The following is a 26,175-nucleotide window of genomic DNA, read 5'->3' on the forward strand; positions in this document are numbered from 1 at the left end:
ACCCCCCGATATCCTCATATTCCACCCATATCCATCAGATTCCCCATATGCTTACACCCCAACCTGACTCTGGGATCCTTATATTCCAACTCAACACTACTTTCACCTTGCCTCTTGAGGTCCTCATATTCCACATCTACACTATTCCCAAACCTGCCCCCTGGTGTTCTCATATTCCACCCCTACACTGCTGAAAAACCTGCCCCCTGGTGTTCTCATATTCCACCCCTACACCGCTGAAAAACCTGCCCCCTGGTGTTCTCATATTCCACCCCTACACTACTGAAAAACCTGCCCCCTGGTGTTCTCATATTCCACCCCTACACTGCTGAAAAACCTGCCCCCTGGTGTTCTCATATTCCACCCCTACACTGCTGAAAAACCTGCCCCCTGGTGTTCTCATATTCCACCCCTACACTGCTGAAAAACCTGCCCCCTGGTGTTCTCATATTCCACCCCTACACTGCTGAAAAACCTGCCCCTTGGTGTTCTCATATTCCACCCCTACACTGCTCAAAAACCTGCCCCCTGGTGTTCTCATATTCCACATCTACACGGCTGAAAAACCTGCCCCCTGGGATCTTGAAGTTCCACCTCTACACTGCTCAAACTTCACCTCCAGGGTCCTCAAATTCCACCCCTCCGTTATGCACATCTTACCCTCTTGGGTTCTCATATTTTTCCCCTGCACTGCTCATACCCTTCCCTGGGGTCCCCATATTTCATGTCTACACAGATCTCAAACCCACCCCATAGGGTCCTCATATTCCATTTCTGAATAACTCCCAAACTGGTTCCCTGGGGTTGGTCCTTGTACAACACCCCTACACTGCTCATAACCCCTCTCAATCTGCATTGACCACATCCCTAACCCCGGGATCCATGCATTTTAAAACGGTGTCCATCATATTCTGTCCCCTGGGATTGGAACATTACACCAACCCACAGCTCCCACCCATCACACATTGCTACAATCATACTTTACATGCTGTAGCCCTCTACCTCTGACTCTCCCCCCACTCACTTAGTGTTTACCCCCCTGGCCTTTCCACTCTGCCCAACTAACCCCCCCCCCCCCCCAGTGATTCTGCAACTCCCTTCCTACTTAATGACTCACGTTCTCTGTATGGCGCTCGGAAGATGTAGCCCTTGTTATCGAGACTTCTTCGGTAGAAGGTGGCATTGTGAGGCTCCATGTCCTCCAACCAGTCATCAGCAGCCCTAGATAACCACAGAAAAGCGGATTACCCCCCAATACATCGACGGGTCCCCATTATTATCTCAGATGCTTCACATGCTGAATGTCAGAACTCACTTGTTGGGAAAGACTCGGGTGATGCCACCGTCTGTCGCCGCATACACCGCCAGAAGGCCATAACTGCGAAGAAGAGAGAGAGCAAGAACAGGAATGTGTAAAGAGATAGATGGAGGGTGATCTGACCAATCAGGATCTCTACAGCTACATTGTCACGTCCCGAGTCAAACGCTTTTAGAGCGCGCCATTGGCTGATTTAATATTTGTGTTCTTGTCTCTGTTAGGTAAGCTTAGCCAAGAATTTATACAGAAACCTTGTTGTTACGGATTGGCTTTGGTGGCTGCTTAAAGGTAAAAAAAAGAAAAAAAAAAATGGGAGTGGAATTTTACTGGGAACAAAAATTGTTAATAACAAAAATGCTACTGTAATCCTAGTCAGCATCAAAGACTATGGATACTGAAGCTCGGCTGTGACATGGATTTGTCCTTCAAGGATAATGAAGATGCAGTGAGTGATGTCAGTTTGCTCACGTGAGAAGATCTTTGTCCTTCCAAACACGGTCAGCCAAATCCCGCGTGATTCCCGTGTCCAGGATGAGATTGTGCAGCAGGAAGCTGTCACCTGTTAAATGGGACAATCAAGGTCATTATACACAGTGGGATGTGAAGGACCATCAGCTACATCAAATGATCATCAACTCCAACCCATTTATCACAGCCGGACTGTCCGGGTCATAGGCGGAGATTCCACTCTAACCTTCAAGTAGTTTGGTAGTCGTGCATAATTTGTAATATGTTTGACTCATTCCCAGGAAGTTCCTCCGCTGACATTAGTAGAGTAAACTCCAGGCAGCTTTTTAAAACCCTTTTTACCTCCTCACCTACATGCCAAAGATAGAGCAGACCTTCCAAATGGTTCCTGTCCAAGCTGATGGATTATACACTCTATACAACCCTCCCTACACCCTCACTGACCCATCATCTATGATAAGGCAGACCTTCCAAGCAGTTCCAGTATAAGCTGATGGTTCCCCTCCTCTATATAACGCTTCTCACATCCTTTTCAACCCACCATCCAAGATACTACACAACTTCTGAGCAATTCCTCTACAAGCCGATTGTACACCTCCTTTAAATAACCTTTACTGGCTCTCACGACCTGCCATACTGGATGCTGCAGACCATCCGTGTAGTTTCTGTCCATGCTGATTGTACATCTCCCCAATATTACCCTTCCTACATTCTCACTGAGAAGCCATGCAAGATACTGCAGACCTTCTGAGAGGTTCCGAGCTGATTGTACTTATTCTTTATATATCCACGCCTACCTCCTCACTGACCCACCATCCGTGATACTGCACACCTTTCTAGTGGTTCCTGCCCACTATGAATGTACATCTCTATATAAGCCTTTCTACCTCCTCCATGCTCCACCACCCAGGATACTGTAGACCAAGGATATGCAATTAGCGGACCTCCAGCCAGGCATGTACTGGCCATCGGGACTACAGGGAGTTTCCCGGTGGGCCGATGGCTCAGTGGGCCACTCTGATGTAAGGGGGCTGCTGATGGGACACTCTGATGTAAGGGGGCTGCTGATGGGACACTCTGATGTAAGGGGGCTGCTGATGGGACACTCTGATGTAAGGGGGCTGCTGATGGGACACTCTGATGTAAGGGGGGCTGATGATGGGACACTCTGATGTAAGGGGGGCTGATGATGGGACACTCTGATGTAAGGGGGGCTGATGATGGGACACTCTGATGTAAGGGGGGCTGATGATGGGACACTCTGATGTAAGGGGGGCTGATGATGGGACACTCTGATGTAAGGGGGGCTGCTGATGGGACACTCTGATGTAAGGGGGGCTGCTGATGGGACACTCTGATGTAAGGGGGGCTGCTGATGGGACACTCTGATGTAAGGGGGCTGCTGATGGGACACTCTGATGTAAGGGCTGCTGATGGGACACTCTGATGTAAGGGGGGCTGCTGATGGGACACTCTGATGTAAGGGGGGCTGCTGATGGGACACTCTGATGTAAGGGGGGCTGCTGATGGGACACTCTGATGTAAGGGGGGCTGCTGATGGGACACTCTGATGTAAGGGGGGCTGCTGATGGGACACTCTGATGTAAGGGGGGCTGCTGATGGGACACTCTGATGTAAGGGGGGCTGCTGATGGGACACTCTGATGTAAGGGGGGCTGCTGATGGGACACTCTGATGTAAGGGGGGCTGCTGATGGGACACTCTGATGTAAGGGGGCTGCTGATGGGACACTCTGATGTAAGGGGGCTGGTGGGACACTCTGATGTAAGGGGGCTGGTGGGACACTCTGATGTAAGGGGGTGCTGGTGGGACACTCTGATGTAAGGGGGGCTGCTGATGGGACACTCTGATGTAAGGGGGCTGGTGGGACACTCTGATGTAAGGGGGTGCTGGTGGGACACTCTGATGTAAGGGGGTGCTTGTGGGACACTCTGATGTAAGGGGGTGCTGGTGATGGGACACTCTGATGTAAGGGGGTGCTGGTGGGACACTCTGATGTAAGGGGGCTGCTGATGGGACAATCTGATGTAAAGGAGCGCTGATGGGACAATCTGATGTAAGGGGGCGCTGATGGGACACTCAAAATGTAAGTGGGCCGGTCTGGATGAAGTCCAGGGCCAGATTTCTGTCCCAGTCCAGCCCTGCCTCCAGCTGTTGCAAAACTACAAGTCCCATCATGCCTCTGCCTCTGGGTGTCATGCTTGTGGCTCTCAGAGTCTTGCTAAACCTCATGGGACTTGTAGTTTTGCAACAGCTGGAGGTCTGCTAATTGCATATCCCTGCTGTAGACCTTTATAGGGGTTCCTTTCCAAGCTGATTCTACATCTCCTCTGTATAACCCTTCCTACATCCTCACCAATCTTCCATCCATTATACTGGATGATGCAAGATCTTCTAAGCAGGTCCTTTACAAGCTAATTGTACATTTCCTCTATATAACCCTTCCTACATGTTCACTGACATCTCCTCTACACAGCTCTTCTTGCATCCTTCTCAACTCAGCATTCAATATACGGCAGATTGTCGGGGAGGTTCTTGTCCAAACTGACTGTACATCTCCTACATCTCCTCTACCTCCATTTAACCCTTCCTACATCCTTACTGATAAGCCATCCAAGATACTGCAGATCTTCTGAGAGGTTCCTGTCCAAGCTGATTGTGCATCTCCTCTATATAACCCTTCTTACAGCCTTCTCAACCCACCATCCAAGATACTTCAGACCTTCTATAGGGTTCCCGCCCAAGCTAATGGTACATCTTCTCTTTACAACACTTCCTACATCCTCACAACCTACCAGCCATGATACTGCAGACCTTCTGAGCAGTTTCTGTCCATGCTGATTGTACATCTCCTCTATATATAACCCTTCCTACATCCTCAATGATAGGCAGTCCAAGATACTGCAGACCTTCCAAGCAGTTCCTGACCAATTTGACACCCAGCTCTGACCTTTGTCAAGCTGGTGGGTACTGACAGGGTCACCCACAGAACACATTTTAGCTGATTCACGAAGAATGACCCAACATTTGACCTGTGTATGGCCAACTTAAGGCTCAGATCTTATGCTGTATGCCTTTGCTGTAATTCTAAATAAAAACTATTTTCACTCTATGGTCAGGGCCGGATTAAGAGCATCATGTGCTTGGTGCTGAGGATTTTGGTGGACCTTTTACTGGGCACCCTTCTGCTTTCCAAGAACCTGTGCTGGCATGCGTCAGTGCACAGCCCCACAGGCATAAGGCCTCATGCACACGAGACGCAGTTAAACGCGCGTTCAGATGCAGTTGGACAGTTTTTTCAACTGCACCTGAACTCATTCAATGTTATCCTATGTGTCCATGCACACAGTCTCGTTTTTTTCCGTTTATATGCAGTTGCGTTTAATCTCGTTTTTCCAGAAGCAAAAAAATGCGTTCAGAAACAAAAATTTCTGCGTTTCAGATGCAAAACGCGGCTAAACGCGGCTAAACGCGGCACCCGCGTTTAGCCGCGTTTGCGTTTATATGCGTTTTTAAAGGTGACCTTTTTTTTTACATTAAAAATCTCAAAAATGATTGCAAATGATGAAAAACCATTAGAAAAATATTTTAAACAATTGCAAGTGGACAATCCACAACTTGTGGCAAGTGACGTGGCAAGTGGACAATCCACAACTTGTGGCAAGTGACATGGCAGGTGGCAAGTGATGTGGCAAGTGGACAATCCACAACTTGTGGCAAGTGACGTGGCAGGTGAAGTGACAAGTGACGTGGAAAGTGGACAATCCACAACTTGTGGCAGGTGACGTGGCAAGTGACCTGGCAGGTGACGCGGCAAGTGACTTGGCAGGTGACGTGGCAAGTGGAAAATCAACAACTTGTGGCAGGTGACTGGCATGTGACGTGGCAAGTGGACAATCCATAACTTGTGGCAGGTGACGTGGCAAGTGACGTGGCAAGTGGACAATCCACTTGTGGCAGGGGACGTGGCAAGTGACGTGGCAAGTGGACAATCCACTTGTGGCAGGTGATGTGGCAAGTGACGTGGCGAGTGGACAATCCACAACTTGTGTCAGGTGACGTGGCAAGTGGACAATCCACAACTTGTGGCAGGTGAAGGGGTAAGTGATGTGGCAGGTGGACAATCCACTTGTGGCAGGGGATGTGGCAAGTGACGTGGCAAGTGGACAATCCACAACTTGTGGCAGGTGACGTGGCAGGTGATGTGGCAAGTGATGTGGCAGGTGATGTGACAAGTGGACAATCCACATCTTGTGGCAAGTGATGTGGCAGCTGATGTGGCAAGTGACGTGGCAGGTGACGTGGCAAGTGGACAATCTACATCTCGTGGCAAGTGACGTGGCAGGTGATGTGGCAAGTGACGTGGCAAGTGGACAATCCACAACTTGTGGCAGGTGACGTGGCAGGTGATGTGGCAAGTGACGTGGCAGCTGATGTGGCAAGTGACATGGCAGGTGACGTGGCAAGTGGACAATCTACATCTCGTGGCAAGTGACGTGGCAGGTGATGTGGCAAGTGACGTGGCAAGTGGACAATCCACAACTTGTGGCAGGTGACGTGGCAGGTGATGTGGCAAGTGACGTGGCAGCTGACGTGGCAAGTGACGTGGCAAGTGGACAATCCAAAACTTGTGGCAGGTGACGTGGCAAGTGATGTGGCAAGTGGACAATCCACAGCTTGTGGCAAGTGACGTGGCAAGTGGACAATCCACAACTTGTGGCAGGTGACGTGGCAGGTGACGTGGCAAGTGAACAATCCACAACTTGTGGCAGGTGACGTGGCAAGTGACGTGGCAGGTGATGTGGCAAGTGACGCGGCAAGTAGACAATCCATAACTTGTGGCAGGTGATGTGGCAAGTGACGTGGCAGGTGATGTGGCAAGTCACGTGGCAAGTGGACAATCCACAACTTGTGGCAGGTGATGTGGCTGGTGACGTGGCAAGTGGACAATCCACAGCTTGTGGCAGGTGGCATGGCAGATGACGTGGAAAGTGGACAATCCACATCTCGTGGCAAGTGACGTGGCAAGTGACGTGGCAGCTGACGTGGCAAGTGACGTGGCAAGTGGACAATCCAAAACTTGTGGCAGGTGACGTGGCAAGTGACGTGGCAGGTGACGTGGCAAGTGATGTGGCAAGTGATGTGGCAAGTGGACAATCCACAACTTGTGGCAGGTGACGTGGCAAGTGACGTGGCAGGTGACGTGGCAAGTGATGTGGCAAGTGGACAATCCACAGCTTGTGGCAAGTGACGTGGCAAGTGGACAATCCACAACTTGTGGCAGGTGACGTGGCAGGTGACGTGGCAAGTGAACAATCCACAACTTGTGGCAGGTGATGTGGCAAGTGACGTGGCAGGTGATGTGGCAAGTGACGCGGCAAGTAGACAATCCACAACTTGTGGCAGGTGATGTGGCAAGTGACGTGGCAGGTGATGTGGCAAGTCACGTGGCAAGTGGACAATCCACAACTTGTGGCAGGTGATGTGGCTGGTGACGTGGCAAGTGGACAATCCACAGCTTGTGGCAGGTGGCATGGCAGATGACGTGGAAAGTGGACAATCCACATCTCGTGGCAAGTGACGTGGCAAGTGACGTGGCAGCTGACGTGGCAAGTGACGTGGCAAGTGGACAATCCAAAACTTGTGGCAGGTGACGTGGCAAGTGACGTGGCAGGTGACGTGGCAAGTGATGTGGCAAGTGATGTGGCAAGTGGACAATCCACAGCTTGTGGCAGGTGACGTGGCAAGTGACGTGGCAGGTGACGTGGCAAGTGATGTGGCAAGTGGACAATCCACAGCTTGTGGCAAGTGACGTGGCAAGTGGACAATCCACAACTTGTGGCAGGTGACGTGGCAGGTGACGTGGCAAGTGAACAATCCACAACTTGTGGCAGGTGATGTGGCAAGTGACGTGGCAGGTGATGTGGCAAGTGACGCGGCAAGTAGACAATCCACAACTTGTGGCAGGTGATGTGGCAAGTGACGTGGCAGGTGATGTGGCAAGTCACGTGGCAAGTGGACAATCCACAACTTGTGGCAGGTGATGTGGCTGGTGACGTGGCAAGTGGACAATCCACAGCTTGTGGCAGGTGGCATGGCAGATGACGTGGAAAGTGGACAATCCACATCTCGTGGCAAGTGACGTGGCAAGTGACGTGGCAGCTGACGTGGCAAGTGACGTGGCAAGTGGACAATCCAAAACTTGTGGCAGGTGACGTGGCAAGTGACGTGGCAGGTGACGTGGCAAGTGACGCGGCAAGTAGACAATCCACAACTTGTGGCAGGTGATGTGGCAAGTGACGTGGCAGGTGATGTGGCAAGTCACGTGGCAAGTGGACAATCCACAACTTGTGGCAGGTGATGTGGCTGGTGACGTGGCAAGTGGACAATCCACAGCTTGTGGCAGGTGGCATGGCAGATGACGTGGAAAGTGGACAATCCACATCTCGTGGCAAGTGACGTGGCAGGTGATGTGGCAAGTGACGTGGCAAGTGGACAATCCACAATTTGTGGCAGGTGACGTGGCAGGTGATGTGGCAAGTGGACAATCCCCAACTTGTGGCAAGTGACGTGGCAAGTGGACAATCCACAACTTGTGGCAGGTGCCGTGGCAAGTGACACGGCAAATGCAAGTGTACAACTGCTCTCTATGCTGCTGCTGCTCACTCTGATCAAAATAGCAGAAATAGTTAAAAAAAATGCTTAGAGAGCTTGGGGAGGGTCTACATGATGTTATCTTTATAAACGCGTTTAAACGCAAACGCGTCTAAACGCGTCTAAACGCGGCATGCAAACGCGGCAAAACACGCGTTTCTAAACGCGCGTTTCAGCTTTTTTTTAACAGAGGTTTCATCTGCGTCTCGTGTGCATGAGGCCTAACACTAGGGAAGCCTGGCATTTGATTTGCCAAGTTTCTCTAAGGGCCGAGCACTCTGAGCTGAAAGTGCAGCTGTGCAGGTCTAACACTAGGGAAGCCCCAGACTTCTGTAAGAGCCCTGCATTGGCGTGCCCCAGGCTTCTGTTAGGACTGCTCATGCAGTGCCCATTATCAATCCCACCACCCTGCCCAGGCGGTGCATGTGAAATGCAGGGCCCATCAGGGGAGAACTCTTCCCATTGCCCCATTGCTTTCCATTACCTTTTTGGGTGGCTGGGCCTATATTAAGGTAGGGGCCTGGAGCTGCAGCTCCAATAGCCCCTACGTTAATCCAGCCCTGTCTATGGTGTAGAGTGGTCACTGCTGGAGACCTCAACAGATCCAATATAGACTCGACCTATAATTAAGGTGGATGGGTTATTTCAAACCAAGGCACAGACTTCATGAACACGTAGTGCCAATGTACATAATTAGTGAACTGCTGAATATCCAAGAACACTTTTACAGAGGACGGGTTCCCTTTACAAGTTGAAACCCGCACATAAGACCCCCATTATAGGTTCTCGTCGCCCTGCGATACTCACATTGCTTGGAGTCCGGCGTCACTTTCTCCATCAAAGTAATGAAGTTCAGAAGGAACTCTGTGTTGTTTTCAGACTGTTCGAGCTCTCGACAGTACTGCCTGCAGGGGGAGACAGAGAGGCCGGGGAAACAGGAGGGGAGCATTAGAGGGGGAACGGAGATCGTTTTGATCATTGGGAAGATAGAGGAAGAGGAGAGAGATGATCCAGAGGAGATACAAAGAGGATGAGGAGAGAGATGATCTACAGGAGATACAAAGAGGATGAGGAGAGAGGGTGATGGAGAAGACAGGGATGAAAGAAGGGAGGAACATTCTGAAGCACTGGACAGGGATGATACAGTGGGGGGGGGGGGGGGGGATAATGATTTGATCCCCTACAGATTGTGTAATTTTGCCCGCTTCATGGTGTGTACCATCCCCGTCCTCTGCTTCATAGGGTATACAGTGTGCAAAATCATTCCGAGATCCCGCAGATTGTATAAGTTTGCCCACTTACAAAGAAATGAAGGGTCTATAATTTTTATCATAGGTGTATTTTATATGATAGAGACAGAATATCAACCAAAAATCCAGAAAAAAATAATAAAAAAATAAAATAAAATAAAAAACCATGATACAAGTGAACTTTCAGTTCAGTGAGTAAAATAAGTATTTGATTCCCTACCAACCAACAATAATTCTGTCCCCCCCCCCACAGACTGGCTACAGTAGGTGCTCATGTGGTACACAGATTAGTCCTGTCAATGTAAGAAGGTTCTCCTAACGACAACTCGTTATGTGTATAGAAGACTCCTGTCCACAGAATCTCTTCCATCCAACCCTCACCATCATGGGGAAGACCAAAGATCTGTCCTAGGACGTCGGGGAGAAGATTGGAGACCTGCACAAGGCTGGAATGGGCTACAAGACCATCAGCAAGGCGAGGAGACAAGTGTTGGAGCGATTATTTGCAAATGGAAGAAATACAAAATAACCATCAATCGTCCTCAGTCTGGAGCTCCATACAAGATTTCGCCTCGTGGGGTGAGGATGGACATGAGAAAAGTGAGGGATCCGCCCAGAACTATGGGAGGAACTTGTGAAGGATCTCAAGGCAGTTGAGACCAAAAAGTCACCAAACAAACCATTGATAACACAATACACCGCCATGGATTGAAATCCTGCAGCGCCTGCAAGATCCCCCTCCCGAAGAAGACACATAGACAGGTCTGTCTGAAGTTTGCCAATGAACATCTAAATGATTCAGAGAAGGATTGGGGGGGAAAGTTCTGTGATCAGATGAGACCAAAATTGAGCTCTTCGGCATTAACTCGACTCGCCGTGTTTGGAGGAAGAAAAATGCTGAGTATGACCCTAAGAAGACCATCCCTACAGTCACACACGGAGGGGGGAACATGATGCTTTGGGGGTGTTTCTCTGATAAAGGTACAGGGAGACTTTGCACACATTGAGGGGCCAATGGACGGGGCCATATATTGTAAAACCTTGGATGAGAACCTTCTTCCCTCAGCCAGAACACTGAAGATGGGTCATAGATGGGTCTTCCAGCATGACAATGACCCAAAACATACCACCAAGGCAACAAAGGAGTGGCTCAGGACGAAGCACATTAAGGTCATGAAGTGGACTAGCCAGTCTCCAGACCTTAATTCTATAGAAAATGCATGGAGGAGCTGAAACTTTGAGTTGCCAAGAAACCTTAAAGATTTAGAGAAGATCTGTAAAGAAGAGAGGACCAAAATCCCTCCTGAGATGTGAGCAAACCTGGAGACCACCTACAAGAAACGTCTGACCTCTGTGATCGCCAACAAGGGTTTCTCCACCAACTACTGAGTCATGTTTTGCTTGCGGAGCAAATACTTATTTTACTCACTGAACTGCAACTCCATTTATAACATTTGTATCATTTTTTTCTAAATTTTTGGTTGATATTCTGTCTCTATCATATAAAATACACCTATGATAAAAACCATAGACCCTTCATTTCTTTGTAAGTGGGCAAAACGTATACAATCTGCAGGATCTCGGAATGATTTTCCACACTGTATACCCTATGAAGCAGAGGATGGGGAAGGTACACACCATGAAGCTCAGGATAGGGATGGTATACACCATAAAGCAGAGGATGGGGATGATATACACTATGAAGCAGAGGTCGAGGTGATATACACTATGAAGCACAGGACGAGGATGATATACACTATGAAGCAGAGGATAGGGATGGTATACACTACGAAGCAGAGGACGGGGATGGTATACACTATGAAGCACAGGACAGGGATGATATACACTATGAAGTACAGGACGGGGATGGTATACACTATGAAGCACAGGACGGGGATGATATACACTATGAAGCAGAGGTCAGGGATGGTATACACCATAAAGCAGAGGATAGGGATGATATACACTATGAAGCACAGGACGGGGATGGTATACACTATGAAGCACAGGACGGGGATGATAATATACACCATAAAGCAGAGGATGGGGATGGTATACACTATGAAGCACAGGACGGGGATGGTATACACTATGAAGCACATGACGGATTGATATACACCATAAAGCAGAGGACAGGGATGATATACACTATAAAGCACAGGATGGGGATGGTATACACCATAAAGCAGAGGACGGGGATGATATACACTATAAAGCACAGGATGGGGATGATACACACTATGAAGCACAGGATGGGGATGATACACACTATGAAGCACAGGATGGGGATGGTATACACTATGAAGCACAGGATGGAGATGGTATACACTATGAAGCACAGGATGGGGATGGTATACACTATGAAGCAGAGGATAGGGATGATATACACTATGAAGCAGAGGATGGGGATGATACACACTATGAAGCACAGGATGGGGATGATACACACTATGAAGCACAGGATGGGGATGGTATACACTATGAAGCACAGGATGGGGATGATACACACTATGAAGCACAGGATGGGGATGATACACACTATGAAGCAGAGGATAGGGATGATATACACTATGAAGCACAGGATGGGGATGGTATACACTATGAAGCAGAGGGAATTTCCATACCTCGGAGCAATGAACACCCGGCCCTCAGACTCAAACGTGTTGGGCATCAAAGACTCAAAATCTGTAACAGAGAAGAAGAATTATCCAGCGAGTGACCCGCACAGAGCCCCGAGTACATCCACAGAGGGGGGGAACAGACCCCTTTGTGGGGTAACAGAGGAGCCGGCAGCTCCTGGGTGGGTGGCCACGTGCCAGTCTAAAGGGTCTACAGGAGAGCGCCCACCATAGGCGGGCTGTGTGACTGCGCTGTGGCCCTGAGGCCAGTACAGGTGAGTGCGGGAGAGATGTGTGTGTGCCGAGCCAGACCATGTGATGTCACCAGCTAAAGCTCCGCCTCCTACGGTGCAGAGTGCGGGTGTTCTGCTCTGCGATGTCCCTAAAAACCCAACTTCATCCAATAAAAGGGCCCAATCACAGGAGCCTGAGCTGCCATGTAATTCTTTGCGCCATGTTCCTTTGTAAGCCTGGCTATGAGGTCAGACAGGGCGACCCCTTCCCCCCCGCGGCTGTCCGACAACGCAGCTAGCAAGGAGGTGGCTGGTTGGGAACCAGCTCCGAGCACGTGCTCAAAGCAAGAGGAATGCAGGGATGACACTCCCCCCTCCCTCTGCAATACTCTTGTCACTGCTTGTCTCGGCCAATTGCTTGGAGCCGAGCTAGTGCTGGTTATCAAGCAGCTATCTCCTTGCTAGCCACGTTGTCGGATGGCTACAGGTGGGGGTTGCCCTGTCTGACCTCAAAACTAGGCTTACAAAGCACTACATGCACACTGTACCCCGCTGGATGAAACATTATAAAAAAAATTAGCCTAGCCATGAGTTCAGACCAGACCCCCCCCACCCCCTCCCTTCCCCCGCAACTGTCTGACAACGCAGCTAGCAAGGAGAAAGCTGCTTGATAACCAGCATCAGCTTGCTAGACAAGCAGCAGCAAGAGGAATGCAGATAGAGGGGGGCTGGTCAGCCCTGCGTTCCTCCTGCTGTCGTCTGCTTTGGGAAAGTGCTCGAAGCCAAGCAAGAGCAGGTCCCTAAGCTGCCATCTCCTTGCTAGCTGCGTTGTCGGACAGCCATAGGGGGGAGGGGTTTCCCCGTCTGACCTCACAGCTAGGCTTATAAAGCACGAAGGAACTTGGGACAAAGCAACAAAAAAGGGTTGGGATTTACCATTGGACCTCCCGTCCAATCAGTGCTGCCCTGAAGGGCGCAGAAACTGTAGGCACAGAGAGCCAGACATGTGCAGAACGAAAAATATTTATATTTTTTTTTTTCAAATTATGAATACATATTTTTTTAAAAAATTTGGAAGAAATCATTTTTTCACATTTTTTTCAAATTATGAAGAAATATTTTTTTTTTTAATTATGAACAAAAAAATTTCAATTTTTTTTCAAATTAGGAAGAAATTCTTCTTAATTTGAAAAAAATATTTTTCGTAATTTGAAAAAAATTGAAAAAAAAATGATTTCTTCATAATTTGAAAAAAATGATTTCTTTTTTTTTTTTTTTTTAACTGTTGATCTTTTTTTTGTTTATAGCACAAAAATAAAGTCCGCAGAGGTGATCAAATACCACCATTTCTGGAATGGTCCCAGCAATAGGCACACAACCCCCCACTGCTCGGCCCGCCATGAACTACAAGCCCCAGCAATACAAGACACTCTTCAGGGTTGATGATTGCGTGCTTCGGCAGTTCCTTCTTGCAGTTTTGGGAATTTTAGAAATGACACTGGAATTCACAGCTAAAAGTTTTCAGAACTTTCTGCAGTCAAAGAGATCCGAAACCTTCAGCTGAAAAGAGCCGTGTTCAATCCAGTGCTGGGATCGCGCCACCCAGTGTCCATTACCCGCATTACACTACGACTGGTGGAGTCTCAGTGTCTTTGTCATTGTGAAACTTTTTCCTCACTTCCTGTCCTATTAACCACAGTCAGATTATAAATTTCCCCTTTCAGGTGTCACCGGTACAGGAAATACAGGAGGAATCTCTCTCATGGGGACACAAACAGCACCTGAAGGAGGTTTCTTATTCTCCTCCACGCCATCTAAAATAAATACCTTATGAATATACCCCTAGGAAAATATTATAATATATAATAGATAATTACGGTATTATAAATTAGAAAAAATTATATACAACATAATAATAAAATATACAATTATATATATAATACATAATAAAATAGAATACTTTAATATTTATCTAATCACATCCTTCCTCTGTGAGAGTCATTCTATATGAAGTGATGTAAAATTGCTTAATAAATAATATAACATATATTATAATATAATAAAATATTTTATAATATATGATATATAATAAATATTATATTAGCGTACAGTTTAATATAATATATATATAATAAATAATATATTTATTTCCAGTATAATGTAATATACCATAATATATATAATAAATAATATATTTATATCCAGTATAATTTAATATACCATAATATATATAATAAATAATATATATTTGTATACATTATAATTTAATATACTATAATATATTTATGTACAGTATAATTTAATATAATATATTTATTTTATGCTTTTTTTATTTTCTTCTCTGTTTTCATTTTCTGTTACATTTATCGTTCCCGGAGGTCTTGGATGATCTCCCAGAACGGTTATATGTTCTATTCATGTGTAGATTTCTTCTCACAATCCATAATGGCAAAAAAAGGAAAGCTATAAAATATCTTACATTTTAGATACATTAGAGTGTAAGCTCCTCTGGTACAGAGACTGATGTGACTGTGGGGGAGGGGACATTAGAGTGTAAGCTGCTCTGGTACAGAGACTGATGAGACTGGCTCAGTGATCTCTGTACAGCACTGCGGTATATGTCAGAGCTATATAAATGTATAATAATAATAATAATAGTGTGTGACTGTCATACATTTATATAGATCTGACATATACCACAGTGCTGTACAGAGAACACTGAACCAGTCACATCAGTCTCTGTACCAGAGGAGCTTACACTCTAATGCCCCCCCCCTCCCCCCACAATAATAGTATACCAGTGTGTGAATGTGGGGGAGGGGGACATTAGAGTGTAAACTCCTCTGGTATAGTAGAGACTGATGTGACTGGCTCAGCGATATCTGTACAGCACTGCGGTATATGTCAGAGCTATATAAATGTATAACAATAGTGTGTGACCGGGGGGGGGGGGGGGAACACACACATTAGAGTGTAAGCTCCTCTGTACAGAGACTGATGTGACTGTGGGGGAGGGGACATTAGAGTGTAAGCTCCTCTGGTACAGAGACTGATGTGACTGTGGGGGAGGGGACATTAGAGTGTAAGCTCCTCTGGTACAGAGACTGATGTGACTGTGGGGGAGGGGACATTAGAGTGTAAGCTCCTCTGGTACAGAGACTGATGTGACTGGCTCAGTGTTCTCTGTACAGCACTGCGGTATATATCAGAGCTATATAAATGTATAATAATAATAATAATAATAATAGCGTGTGACTGTGGGGGGCATTGGAGTGTAAGCTCATTTGGTGCAGGGACTGATGGGAATTGTCTGATCTTCCTTGCCATTATAAATATATATTTATTTTTTTATTTGTGTTTTTTTGATGTAATAGGCTAAATTCACAGAGGTTCCTTATTTCTCTCTTTTTTTTTCCTTTCTTATTTTCAGCTAAATGCAATGAGATTCGAAAAAAAAAAAAGAAAAAAAAAAAAAAAAAAGTAAAATAACCATGAAAAATAAATATCTGTATATGATATATTAAAAAGAACGTTGTAAGGCAATGCACAAACTGTTGGCGCTATACAAATCCTGTATAGTAATAATAATAATAAAAATAAATAAAAATACATTTAAAATACATTTCTGTATATGAAATAAAAAAAATTAAAGGTCTGTATCCCGTGTTAAATCTTTGTGAACGTAGCCTAATGTACAAACACGTAACATTGACTTTATTCTAGAATGGCGTTGGTGTTTGACCCTCGGGTGATGTCTCGGTCTCCATGTCTACAAATTGTCATGTTTGGCTGTTGTCGGGATACAGCGACGTTCAGCCTAATGACAGTTCATGGTAATTATATAGATGGATGGAGGAGATTTGCTCATCTGGAGCTCAGATCTAATCACAGCCTTTCCTCTGTGAGGGTCATTCTATGTCAAGTGATGTAGAATCACCTAATATGAAAAAAAAAAAAAGAAAAGGAAATGGAGCTTTCCTCCAACAATCTCAAAATTTACTGAAAGGAAATACAGAGAATAATTTATTTTTTTATATGCAGACCTTTTACTACCCGATACAATACACTAAGTACCCTTGGCAGTACGTGTCTGACCTCGGCATGACTGGCAATGTTGAAGTTTGATTACACTATTACATATTGTCCTATTTTATATATTTTTTAAATGATTATATATATATATATATATATATATATATATATATATATATATATATATATATATATATATGGTATATATATATAATTTTATTTTTTTTATACCATAGTTTGTAGACGTTATAACATTTACACAAACCAATTAATATACATTGGTATTGGGTGATTTTTTTTATTATTATTATTTTTTTTAATCAAAGACATGAAGCAGAATACACCATGACCTAAATATATGAAGAAATTGGATTTTATTGGATATGTTTTATAACAGAAAGTAGAAAATATAGTTATATTTTATTTATTATATTTTAATTTATTTTTCACAGTTATTTTTTTTCTTCTTTTTTTTTTCCGAATCTCATTGCATTTAGCTGAAAATAACTGTCACTTAAATAAAAAATAAATAAGGACCCTTATGAAGGTGTGGTATATTTGTGAATTTAGCTTATTACATCAGAAAAATACACAAATAAAAGATCGCAAGGAACATCAGACAATTCCCATCAGCCCCTTCACCAAAGGAGCTTACACTCCAATCTAATTTTCATTTATGTAATAAAATAAAAATAAAAAAACCCAGTGATGATCAAATATCACCAAAATAAAGCTATATTTGTGTGAAAAGAATGATATTAATTTAAATTTGGGTACAGCGTTGCATGACCGAGCAATCGCCAGTTAAAGTAGCGCAGTGCCGAGTGTAAAAGAAAAATGCCCTTCTGGAGGTCAAGTGGTTAGTAATAGATTGCATATAAACTCCTAAATCTATTTTCAGTGTATTTCACATCATGTCACTCTATATACAGTTTTCTTAAAGCTGATATTTATTTTGCTCAGCGCCCTGGTCATAAAGAGGGCAAAACCTTTCTGAAGGTCAAGTGGTTATTGATTTTATTGATTAGGTTTTATAACAGAAAGTGGAAAATATTGGTTTTGATAGAGATAATATATATATATATATATATATATATATATATATATATATATATATATATATATATATATATATATATAATCTATATCATAGAAAGATAGATAGAGATATATATATTTTTTTTTTCAAAAAATTCATAATATAATTTTTTATTATATAAACGAAAAACAGTGGTGATCAAATACCACCAAAAAAAAAATAAAAAATATTTGTGTGGAAGAAAAACATAATTATAAAATAATATAAAATTTAATTTGTGTACAGCGTTACATGACTGAGCAATTACCAGCCAAAGAGCAGTGCAAAAAAAATAAAAAAATAAAAAATGCCCCGACCACGAAAGGGGGTAAAACATTCTGGAGGTCAAGTAAGAATAATAATAAATTGCATAAAAACTCCTAAATCTATTTTCAGTGCATTTCACAGCATATTTCACTATATACAGTTTTCTTAAAAGCTGAAATGTATTTTTCTCAGCGCCCTGGTCGTGAAGAGGGTAAAACCTTTCTGAAGGTGAAGTGGTTATTGATTTTATTGGGTATGTTGTATAACAGAAAGTGGAAAATATTGTTTTTGATTTTTATAGATAGGGATTTTCTTTTGAAAATTCACTTTTTTTTACATTTTTTTAATTATATAAACAAAAAAGAACAGTGGTGATCAAATACCACCAAAAAAATAAAAAATATTTGTGTGGGAAAAAAAATAAAATAATATAAATTGAATTTGTGTACAGCGTTACATGACTGAGCAATTACCAGCCAAAGTAGAGGAGTGCAAAAAAAAAAAAAAATAGCAAAAAAAAAAAAAAATCCCCTGACTACGAAAGGGGGTAAAACATTCTGGAGGTCAAGTGGTTAATAATAAATTGCATAAAAACTCCTAAATCTATTTTCAGTGTATTTCACATCATATTTCACTATATACAGTTTTCTTAAAGCTGAAATGTATTTTTCTCAGTGCCCTGGTCATGAAGAGGGTAAAACCTTTCTGAAGGTGAAGTGGTTATTGATTTTATTAGGTATGTTTTATAACAGAAAGTGGAAAATATTGGTTTTGATTTTTATAGATCGGGATTTTCTTTTGAAAATTCACTTTTTTTTAATTTTGTTTATTATATAAACAAAAAAGAACAGTGGTGATTAAATACCACCAAAAAAATAAAAAATATTTGTGTGGAAAAAAAAAATAATAATATAAATTTAATTTGTATACAGCGTTACATGACTGAGCAATTACCAGCCAAAGTAGAGGAGTGCAAAAAAAAAAAAATAGCAAAAAAAAAAAAAAATCCCCTGACCACGAAAGGGGGTAAAATATTCTGGAGGTCAAGTGGTTAATAATAAATTGCATAAAAACTCCTAAATCTATTTTCAGTGTATTTCACATCATATTTCACTATATATAGTTTTCTTAAAGCTGAAATATATTTTTCTCAGCACCCTGGTCACAAAGAGGGTAAAACCTTTCTGAAGGTGAAGTGGTTATTGATTTTATTAGGTATGTTTTATAAAAGAAAGTGGAAAATATTGGTTTTGATAGAGATAATATATATATATATATATATATATATATATATATATATATATATATATATATATATATATATATATATATATATTATTTATTTATTTATATATATATTATATATATATATATATATAATCTATATATCATAGAAAGATAGATAGAGATATATATATTTTTTTTTTTCAAAAAATTCATAATATAATTTTTTATTATATAAACGAAAAACAGTGGTGATCAAATACCACCAAAAAATATTTGTGTGGAAGAAAAACATAATTATAAAATAATATAAAATTTAATTTGTGTACAGCGTTACATGACTGAGCAATTACCAGCCAAAGAGCAGTGCAAAAAAAATAAAAAAATAAAAAATGCCCCGACCACGAAAGGGGGTAAAACATTCTGGAGGTCAAGTAAGAATAATAATAAATTGCATAAAAACTCCTAAATCTATTTTCAGTGCATTTCACAGCATATTTCACTATATACAGTTTTCTTAAAAGCTAAAATGTATTTTTCTCAGCGCCCTGGTCGTGAAGAGGGTAAAACCTTTCTGAAGGTGAAGTGGTTATTGATTTTATTGGGTATGTTGTATAACAGAAAGTGGAAAATATTGTTTTTGATTTTTATAGATAGGGATTTTCTTTTGAAAATTCACTTTTTTTTACATTTTTTTAATTATATAAACAAAAAAGAACAGTGGTAATCAAATACCACCAAAAAAATAAAAAATATTTGTGTGGGAAAAAAAATAAAATAATATAAATTGAATTTGTGTACAGCGTTACATGACTGAGCAATTACCAGCCAAAGTAGAGGAGTGCAAAAAAAAAAAAAAAAAAAAAATAGCAAAAAAAAAAAAAATCCCCTGACTACGAAAGGGGGTAAAACATTCTGGAGGTCAAGTGGTTAATAATAAATTGCATAAAAACTCCTAAATCTATTTTCAGTGTATTTCACATCATATTTCACTATATACAGTTTTCTTAAAGCTGAAATGTATTTTTCTCAGTGCCCTGGTCATGAAGAGGGTAAAACCTTTCTGAAGGTGAAGTGGTTATTGATTTTATTAGGTATGTTTTATAACAGAAAGTGGAAAATATTGGTTTTGATTTTTATAGATCGGGATTTTCTTTTGAAAATTCACTTTTTTTTTATTTTGTTTATTATATAAACAAAAAAGAACAGTGGTGATTAAATACCACCAAAAAAATAAAAAATATTTGTGTGGAAAAAAAAAATAATAATATAAATTTAATTTGTATACAGCGTTACATGACTGAGCAATTACCAGCCAAAGTAGAGGAGTGCAAAAAAAAAAAAATAGCAAAAAAAAAAAAAAATCCCCTGACCACGAAAGGGGGTAAAATATTCTGGAGGTCAAGTGGTTAATAATAAATTGCATAAAAACTCCTAAATCTATTTTCAGTGTATTTCACATCATATTTCACTATATACAGTTTTCTTAAAGCTGAAATGTATTTTGCCTAAACTTTGTCCCGTTAGCCTATTTTCTCTCTAGGTTGAATATTATTTAAAAAAAAAAAAAAAAAAGTGGTTTGGGAAAATACTGCAGTATGGCCACTAGATGGGGCTGATGATCATAAGAAATAAATATTTATTTCCCATGATAGTCAGATCTACCTGGTGGCCATAACGTGGCATTTCCCCGATTCACTCTAGACCTGGAGAGAATATAGTCAAATACCATTTGGTTTTGCCCCAATCTGGATAGAACGCATATACATGCAGCTTCACCGAACAAAAAGCTCTTCAAATATTTCTGAAGGCACCCCTTCCAACTTATAGGTGTTCTCCACCATGATGGTGACGATCTACTCCATGGGCGCTCAACCTGCGGCCCTCCAGCCTTTCACTTAACTACAAGTCCATCATGCCTCTGCCTTTGGGAGTCGTACCTGTAACTGTCGGCGACTTGCAATGCCTCATGGGACTTGTAGTCTCGCAACCGCTGGATCGGCCACCGGTTGAGCACCCATGACACTCTATTGATCTTTCACCCTTTGGGTCTATATCCTGACCAAAGCTTTGGTGGTAGCTGGTGAGATCACATGACATGGCGTGTAGCGTGTGTACGTTTTTTTTTTTTTTGTAATGCAAAAAGAATATTGTTTGGTGTCTCTATTGTGTCATTAGAAATGTTTTTCATACCTGCGGGCAACTTACCTCCAGGGTTCTGGAACTCTATTTCCGGCAGTGTGTGGGGTGCTGGGTGTAGTGTTTGCCTGTAGGAGGAGGGTTGACCATGTCTGCTCTCTAAGCTGATTGGATGTGTTATGTTCACATGCAAGATGTACTAACGGGTGGAAGGAGACTTCACTGGACCATTCTGGGGTAACAGGACAAACTGAGCTCAGGCACCTGCGAAGCCACACCGGGGGGAGGGGGGACCCAATAAAGACAGTTCAAACTCGCGCCATCCACCCAGACAGGAGGCACAGTGCATTGTGGGGGACTCTAAGGGCATCAAAACGTCGGTCAAAGTGGCTCCCTAAATCATAGTCAAGGTCAAGACGTGAACTCGCTCAATAGGCGATCAGCTACTGGAGACAATTTGCAGCAATTCTATTTTTTTGTTTTTTTTCCGTAGAAGGGGCCCTTTAATTTACCACCCACAATGCACTTGGATGCTCAGCTGTGGGGTGGCCTGGGGACACGCGATTGGTTTGACTGTAATCTTCTGATCAGAGGTTGAGGTAAGGGACGGACAAGCGATGGTAGGAGGGAAGGAAGGAAAGGAAACAGGACACTATCATTCTATCATCAGCATTGCCATTACAGGATCACCGAAAGGTCAAACAGAAGCTGCAGGGGTCAGTCCTGATCTGGACAACCATACCATCATATTGAACTAACTCAAGACCACCCCCCCCCCCCCAAACTACCCAAAGATCGATTCTCTATGAGCCCCGGTATTGTCTGTGCTGACTCAGCACTGCCCCCTAGCAGCTTGTGTAAGAAAGAGGTTGGAGGGGAGTGAAGAGGAAAACGGAACGGGTACAATACATCATCAGTAGCTAATACCCATTCATGATAACTAGATGAAGGCCACATCTCCATCGCAAGTGGCCATACAGGAAGGAGAGGCAGCAAGGCAAATGAAGGGTGTGGTGGAGAGAGAGAGGCACCCGGCAGAGGAGGTAAAAAGACAAGTGTGGGTGGAAAGGGGGAGAGGGCAGGAGACACACGAGTGGAAACTGGTAACACAAAATGGGTAGGGAGTCTCGGGGGATGACAATAAGGACGGGGTAAGGAGAAGAACACAAACAAAAAAGAGGTAGGACTTGGGTAGGGAGAAGACAATAAGGATGGGGTAAGGAGAAGAAGACAAACAAAAAAAGGAGGTAGGAATAGGGTAGGGAGAAGACAATAAGGACGGGGTAAGGAGAAGAACACAAACAAAAAAGAGGTAGGACTAGGGTAGGGAGAAGACAATAAGGATGGGGTAAGGAGAAGAACACAAACAAAAAAGAGTTTGGAATAGGGTAGGGAGAAGACAATAAGGATGGGGTAAGGAGAAGAAGACAAACAAAAAAAGGAGGTAGGAATAGGGAAGGGAGAAGACAATAAGGACGGGGTAAGGAGAAGAACACAAACAAAAAAGGAGGTAGGACTAGGGTAGGGAGAAGACAATAAGGAGGGCGTAAGGAGGAGATCCACACAAACGGGGGTAGGAAGATTAACACAAAAAGATTGGAATCAGGAGAAGGCAATTAGGACTGGGGTAGAGAGAAGGACTAAAAAAATTTTTTAGGAATCTTGGAGAAGACATTAAGGAGGGGGTAAGGAGATCAATACAAAAAGGTGGACTTGGGAGAAGATAATACCGAGGGGGTATGGAGAGCAAAACAAAAAAAAAAAGGTAGGAATTGGGAGAAGATAATACGTAGGGGGCAAGGAGGAGATCCACACAAACAGGGGTAAGAAGATTAAATACACAAAAATGTAGGAATCCAGAGAAGGCCAAGGAAGGGCCAAGGGTAGGGAGAAGACTCAAAAACACTAGGAGTTGGGAGAAGACAATAAGGAGGGAGTAAGGCAATCAAGAGGAAAACGTAGGAATTGGGAGATTATAATAAGGGAGGGGAGGTGAGATCAAGACAAAAAAGGTAGGAATGAGAAGATAATATATGAACAGGGGGTAAGCAAAAGGGGTAGGGAGAAGATCACAAAAAGGTTGGAAGCGGGAGAAGATCACAAAAAGGTTGGAAGCGGGAGAAGATCACAAAAAGGTTGGAAGCGGGAGAAGATCACAAAAAGGTTGGAAGCGGGAGAAGACAGCAAGGAGAAGAGGAGATCAACACAAAAATTGAGAATTTGGGAGAACATAATAAGGATGGGGTAAGGAGAGCAACACAAAAAATGGTAGGAATTGGGAGAAGATAATATGTAGGGGGTAAGGAGAAGATCCACACAAACAGGGGTAGGAAGATTAATATAAAATGATTGGAATGGGGGAGGGGGGGGGCAAATAGGACTGGGATAGTGAGAAGAACTCAAAAGATGTAGGAATGCGGAGAAGAAAATAAAGGAAGGGGGTAAGGAGATCAAGACAGAAAACCTGGCCTTGTGACAAGATAATATAGGAGGGGGGGTAAGGAGATTGAGACAAAAAAAAAAAAAAAAGTAGGAATTTGGGGAAGATAATGCTTGGGGGGTAGGGAGGAGATCCACACAAACAGGGGTATGAAAATGAACACAAATCTAGGAATCCAGAGAAGGCAAAAAGGACCAGGGATAGGGAGAAGATCTCAAAAAAAAAGTTAGGAATTGGGTGTAGACAATAAGGCGGAAGTAAGGAGATCAACACAAAAAAGTAGACTTGGGAGACGATAATAAGGAGGGGTAAGGAGATCAAGAGAAAAATGGTAGGAATGTGAAGAAGATAATATATAGGGGGTAAGGAGGGAGACCCACATGGACATGGGTAAGAAATGGGGTGGGAAGAAGAACACAAAAAAAGGTTGGTAACGGGAGTAGACAGCAAGGAGAAGATGAGGCGATCAACACAAAAAAGGAGAAATTGGGAGAAGATAATGGGGTAAGGAGAACACCACAAGTGCAGAATTGGGAGAAGATCATTTATAGGGGGTAGGAGGAGATCCACACAAACAAGGGGTAGGGAGATTACCACAAAATGATAGGAATTAGGAGAAGGCAATTAGGACTGGGGTAGGAGAACGGCTTAAAAAAAGGTAGGAATCTGGAGAAGACAATAAGTAGTGAGTAAGAACATCAACACAAAAAAAAGGTGGACCCTGGGAGAAGATAATACCGAGGGGGTATGGAGAGCAAGGACAAAAAAAAAGGTAGGAATTGGGAGAACATAATACGTAGGTGGTAAGGAGGACATCCTCACAAACAGGGGTAAGAAGATTAACACAAAAATGTAGGAATCCAGTTAAGGCAAGAAGGACCAGTGGCAGGGAAAGGACCTCAAAAAAGCTCGGAGTTGGGAGAAGACAATAAGGAGATCAACACAAAAAAAGTAAGAATTGGGAGACTATAATAAGGAGGTTTAAGGAGATCAAGACAAAAATGGTAGGAATGGGAGAAGATAATATACAGGGGATAAATAGGAGACCTCCACGGACAGAGGTTAAGAAATGGGGTAGGAGAAGAACACAAAAGGTTGGAATCAGGAGTAGACAGCAAGGAGAAGGCGAGGAGATCAACATAAGAAGAAGAAAATTGGATTAGATAATAAGGATGGGGTAAGGAGAGCAACACAAACGGGGGTAAGGAGAGCAACACAAAAAAAGATAGAAAATTGGGGAGAAGATAATGAGAAGGGGGCAAGGAGAATCAGCACAAAAAATGTAGGATTCCGGGAGAATACAATAAGGAGGGGAAAGGTGATCAACATAAAAAAAGGTAGGAATTTGGAGAAGATAATGGGGGGGGGAACAAGATTAAGACAAAAAAAAGATAGGACTCGGGAAAAGATAATACATAGGGGGTAAGGAGATCCATACAAACTGGGGTACGTAGATTAACACAAAAATGTAGGAATCCGGAGAAGGCAGTAAGTAGGGGGTAAAGAGGAGATCCGCACAAACAGAGGTGTGATTGGACAAAAAAAAGGTGAAAATAGTTTACAGAGGGAAAGAAATATGTTGATGAGTAAAAAAACAAAGGGAATGGACGTTGGGTATTAGGTGGACATAAAAGGAAGGAAGGGAAAATACTATGGACTTGGAAGGAGGAGAAAGTGTTCGAACTTTGGAAGACAAACGGGAGCATAATTGTTGGGGATAGGAAGGATTGAGACGAGGACAAGGATAAAGGTGATGGCGATCTAGGAGAAGGACAAACTTCTGGGTAAGGGTCTAGGGTATTGATAAGAGACAATAAGGCCAGGGGAAGGCAGATACTTTAAGAGTTAGGACACACAGACCGGAATCTGGAATCAATGGGATACGAGTCTCAGGATTAAAAAAGAAAATAAAGAATGGCTGAAATAGAATTAGAATTTAGGAGAAAGACACAAGAGCAGGCCTTCAAACAAGGCGTTCCTAAGAGCACAAGAAAGAAAGGAAAGAACAGGAGCAATGGCACAACAATACACATAGCAGAAAACAAGGCTGCTATGGGGCCTGGGATAAGAGGGGGCCCTATTACAGGAAGGTTGTTAAACTCTGAAGTTACCAGTAAAGGAAAAGTCTGAAGTCAGGTCTGAGAATTCCTCCTAATCATAGACCTAACAATAGACCTTAGCAGCGTGTTGTTTTTTTTGCCCTCTAAACTTTCGCTACAGATTGAATGACCCTTGTATCCCTAATGCAGTTACAAATCTCAGAGTTTCTCCTCATCTAAAACCTTATGGACAGGACAACCCTTGGAGAGCCGAGGGCTGATGCCCTACAGAAATCTACAGTTTAAAGAAGTTTCTATTAGGTCTATAGAGTAATTGTGTGCAAGAGCATCAATCCTTTTGTAAGAATCTCTAAACTATCATTAAGGTTGTTATG

At 42.9% G+C, this 26,175-nt stretch overlaps 1 protein-coding gene across 1 annotated transcript in view; it reads right to left on the reverse strand.

The window, feature by feature from the left end:
- The window catches only part of CACNA2D2 (calcium voltage-gated channel auxiliary subunit alpha2delta 2), a 278,037-nt gene that overhangs the window by 33,613 nt on the left and 218,249 nt on the right, over positions 1-26,175 (reverse strand). Inside the window, 5 exon segments of the mRNA XM_077451058.1 lie at positions 1,118-1,221; positions 1,316-1,378; positions 1,787-1,877; positions 9,268-9,365; positions 12,335-12,395. Coding sequence (XP_077307184.1) covers positions 1,118-1,221; positions 1,316-1,378; positions 1,787-1,877; positions 9,268-9,365; positions 12,335-12,395 — 417 coding nt within the window.

Source organism: Lithobates pipiens, unplaced genomic scaffold (genome assembly GCF_037356315.1).
Source record: "Lithobates pipiens isolate NorthernLeopardFrog02 unplaced genomic scaffold, aLitPip1_a1.2 Scaffold_23, whole genome shotgun sequence".
Classification (NCBI taxonomy): domain Eukaryota; kingdom Metazoa; phylum Chordata; class Amphibia; order Anura; family Ranidae; genus Lithobates; species Lithobates pipiens.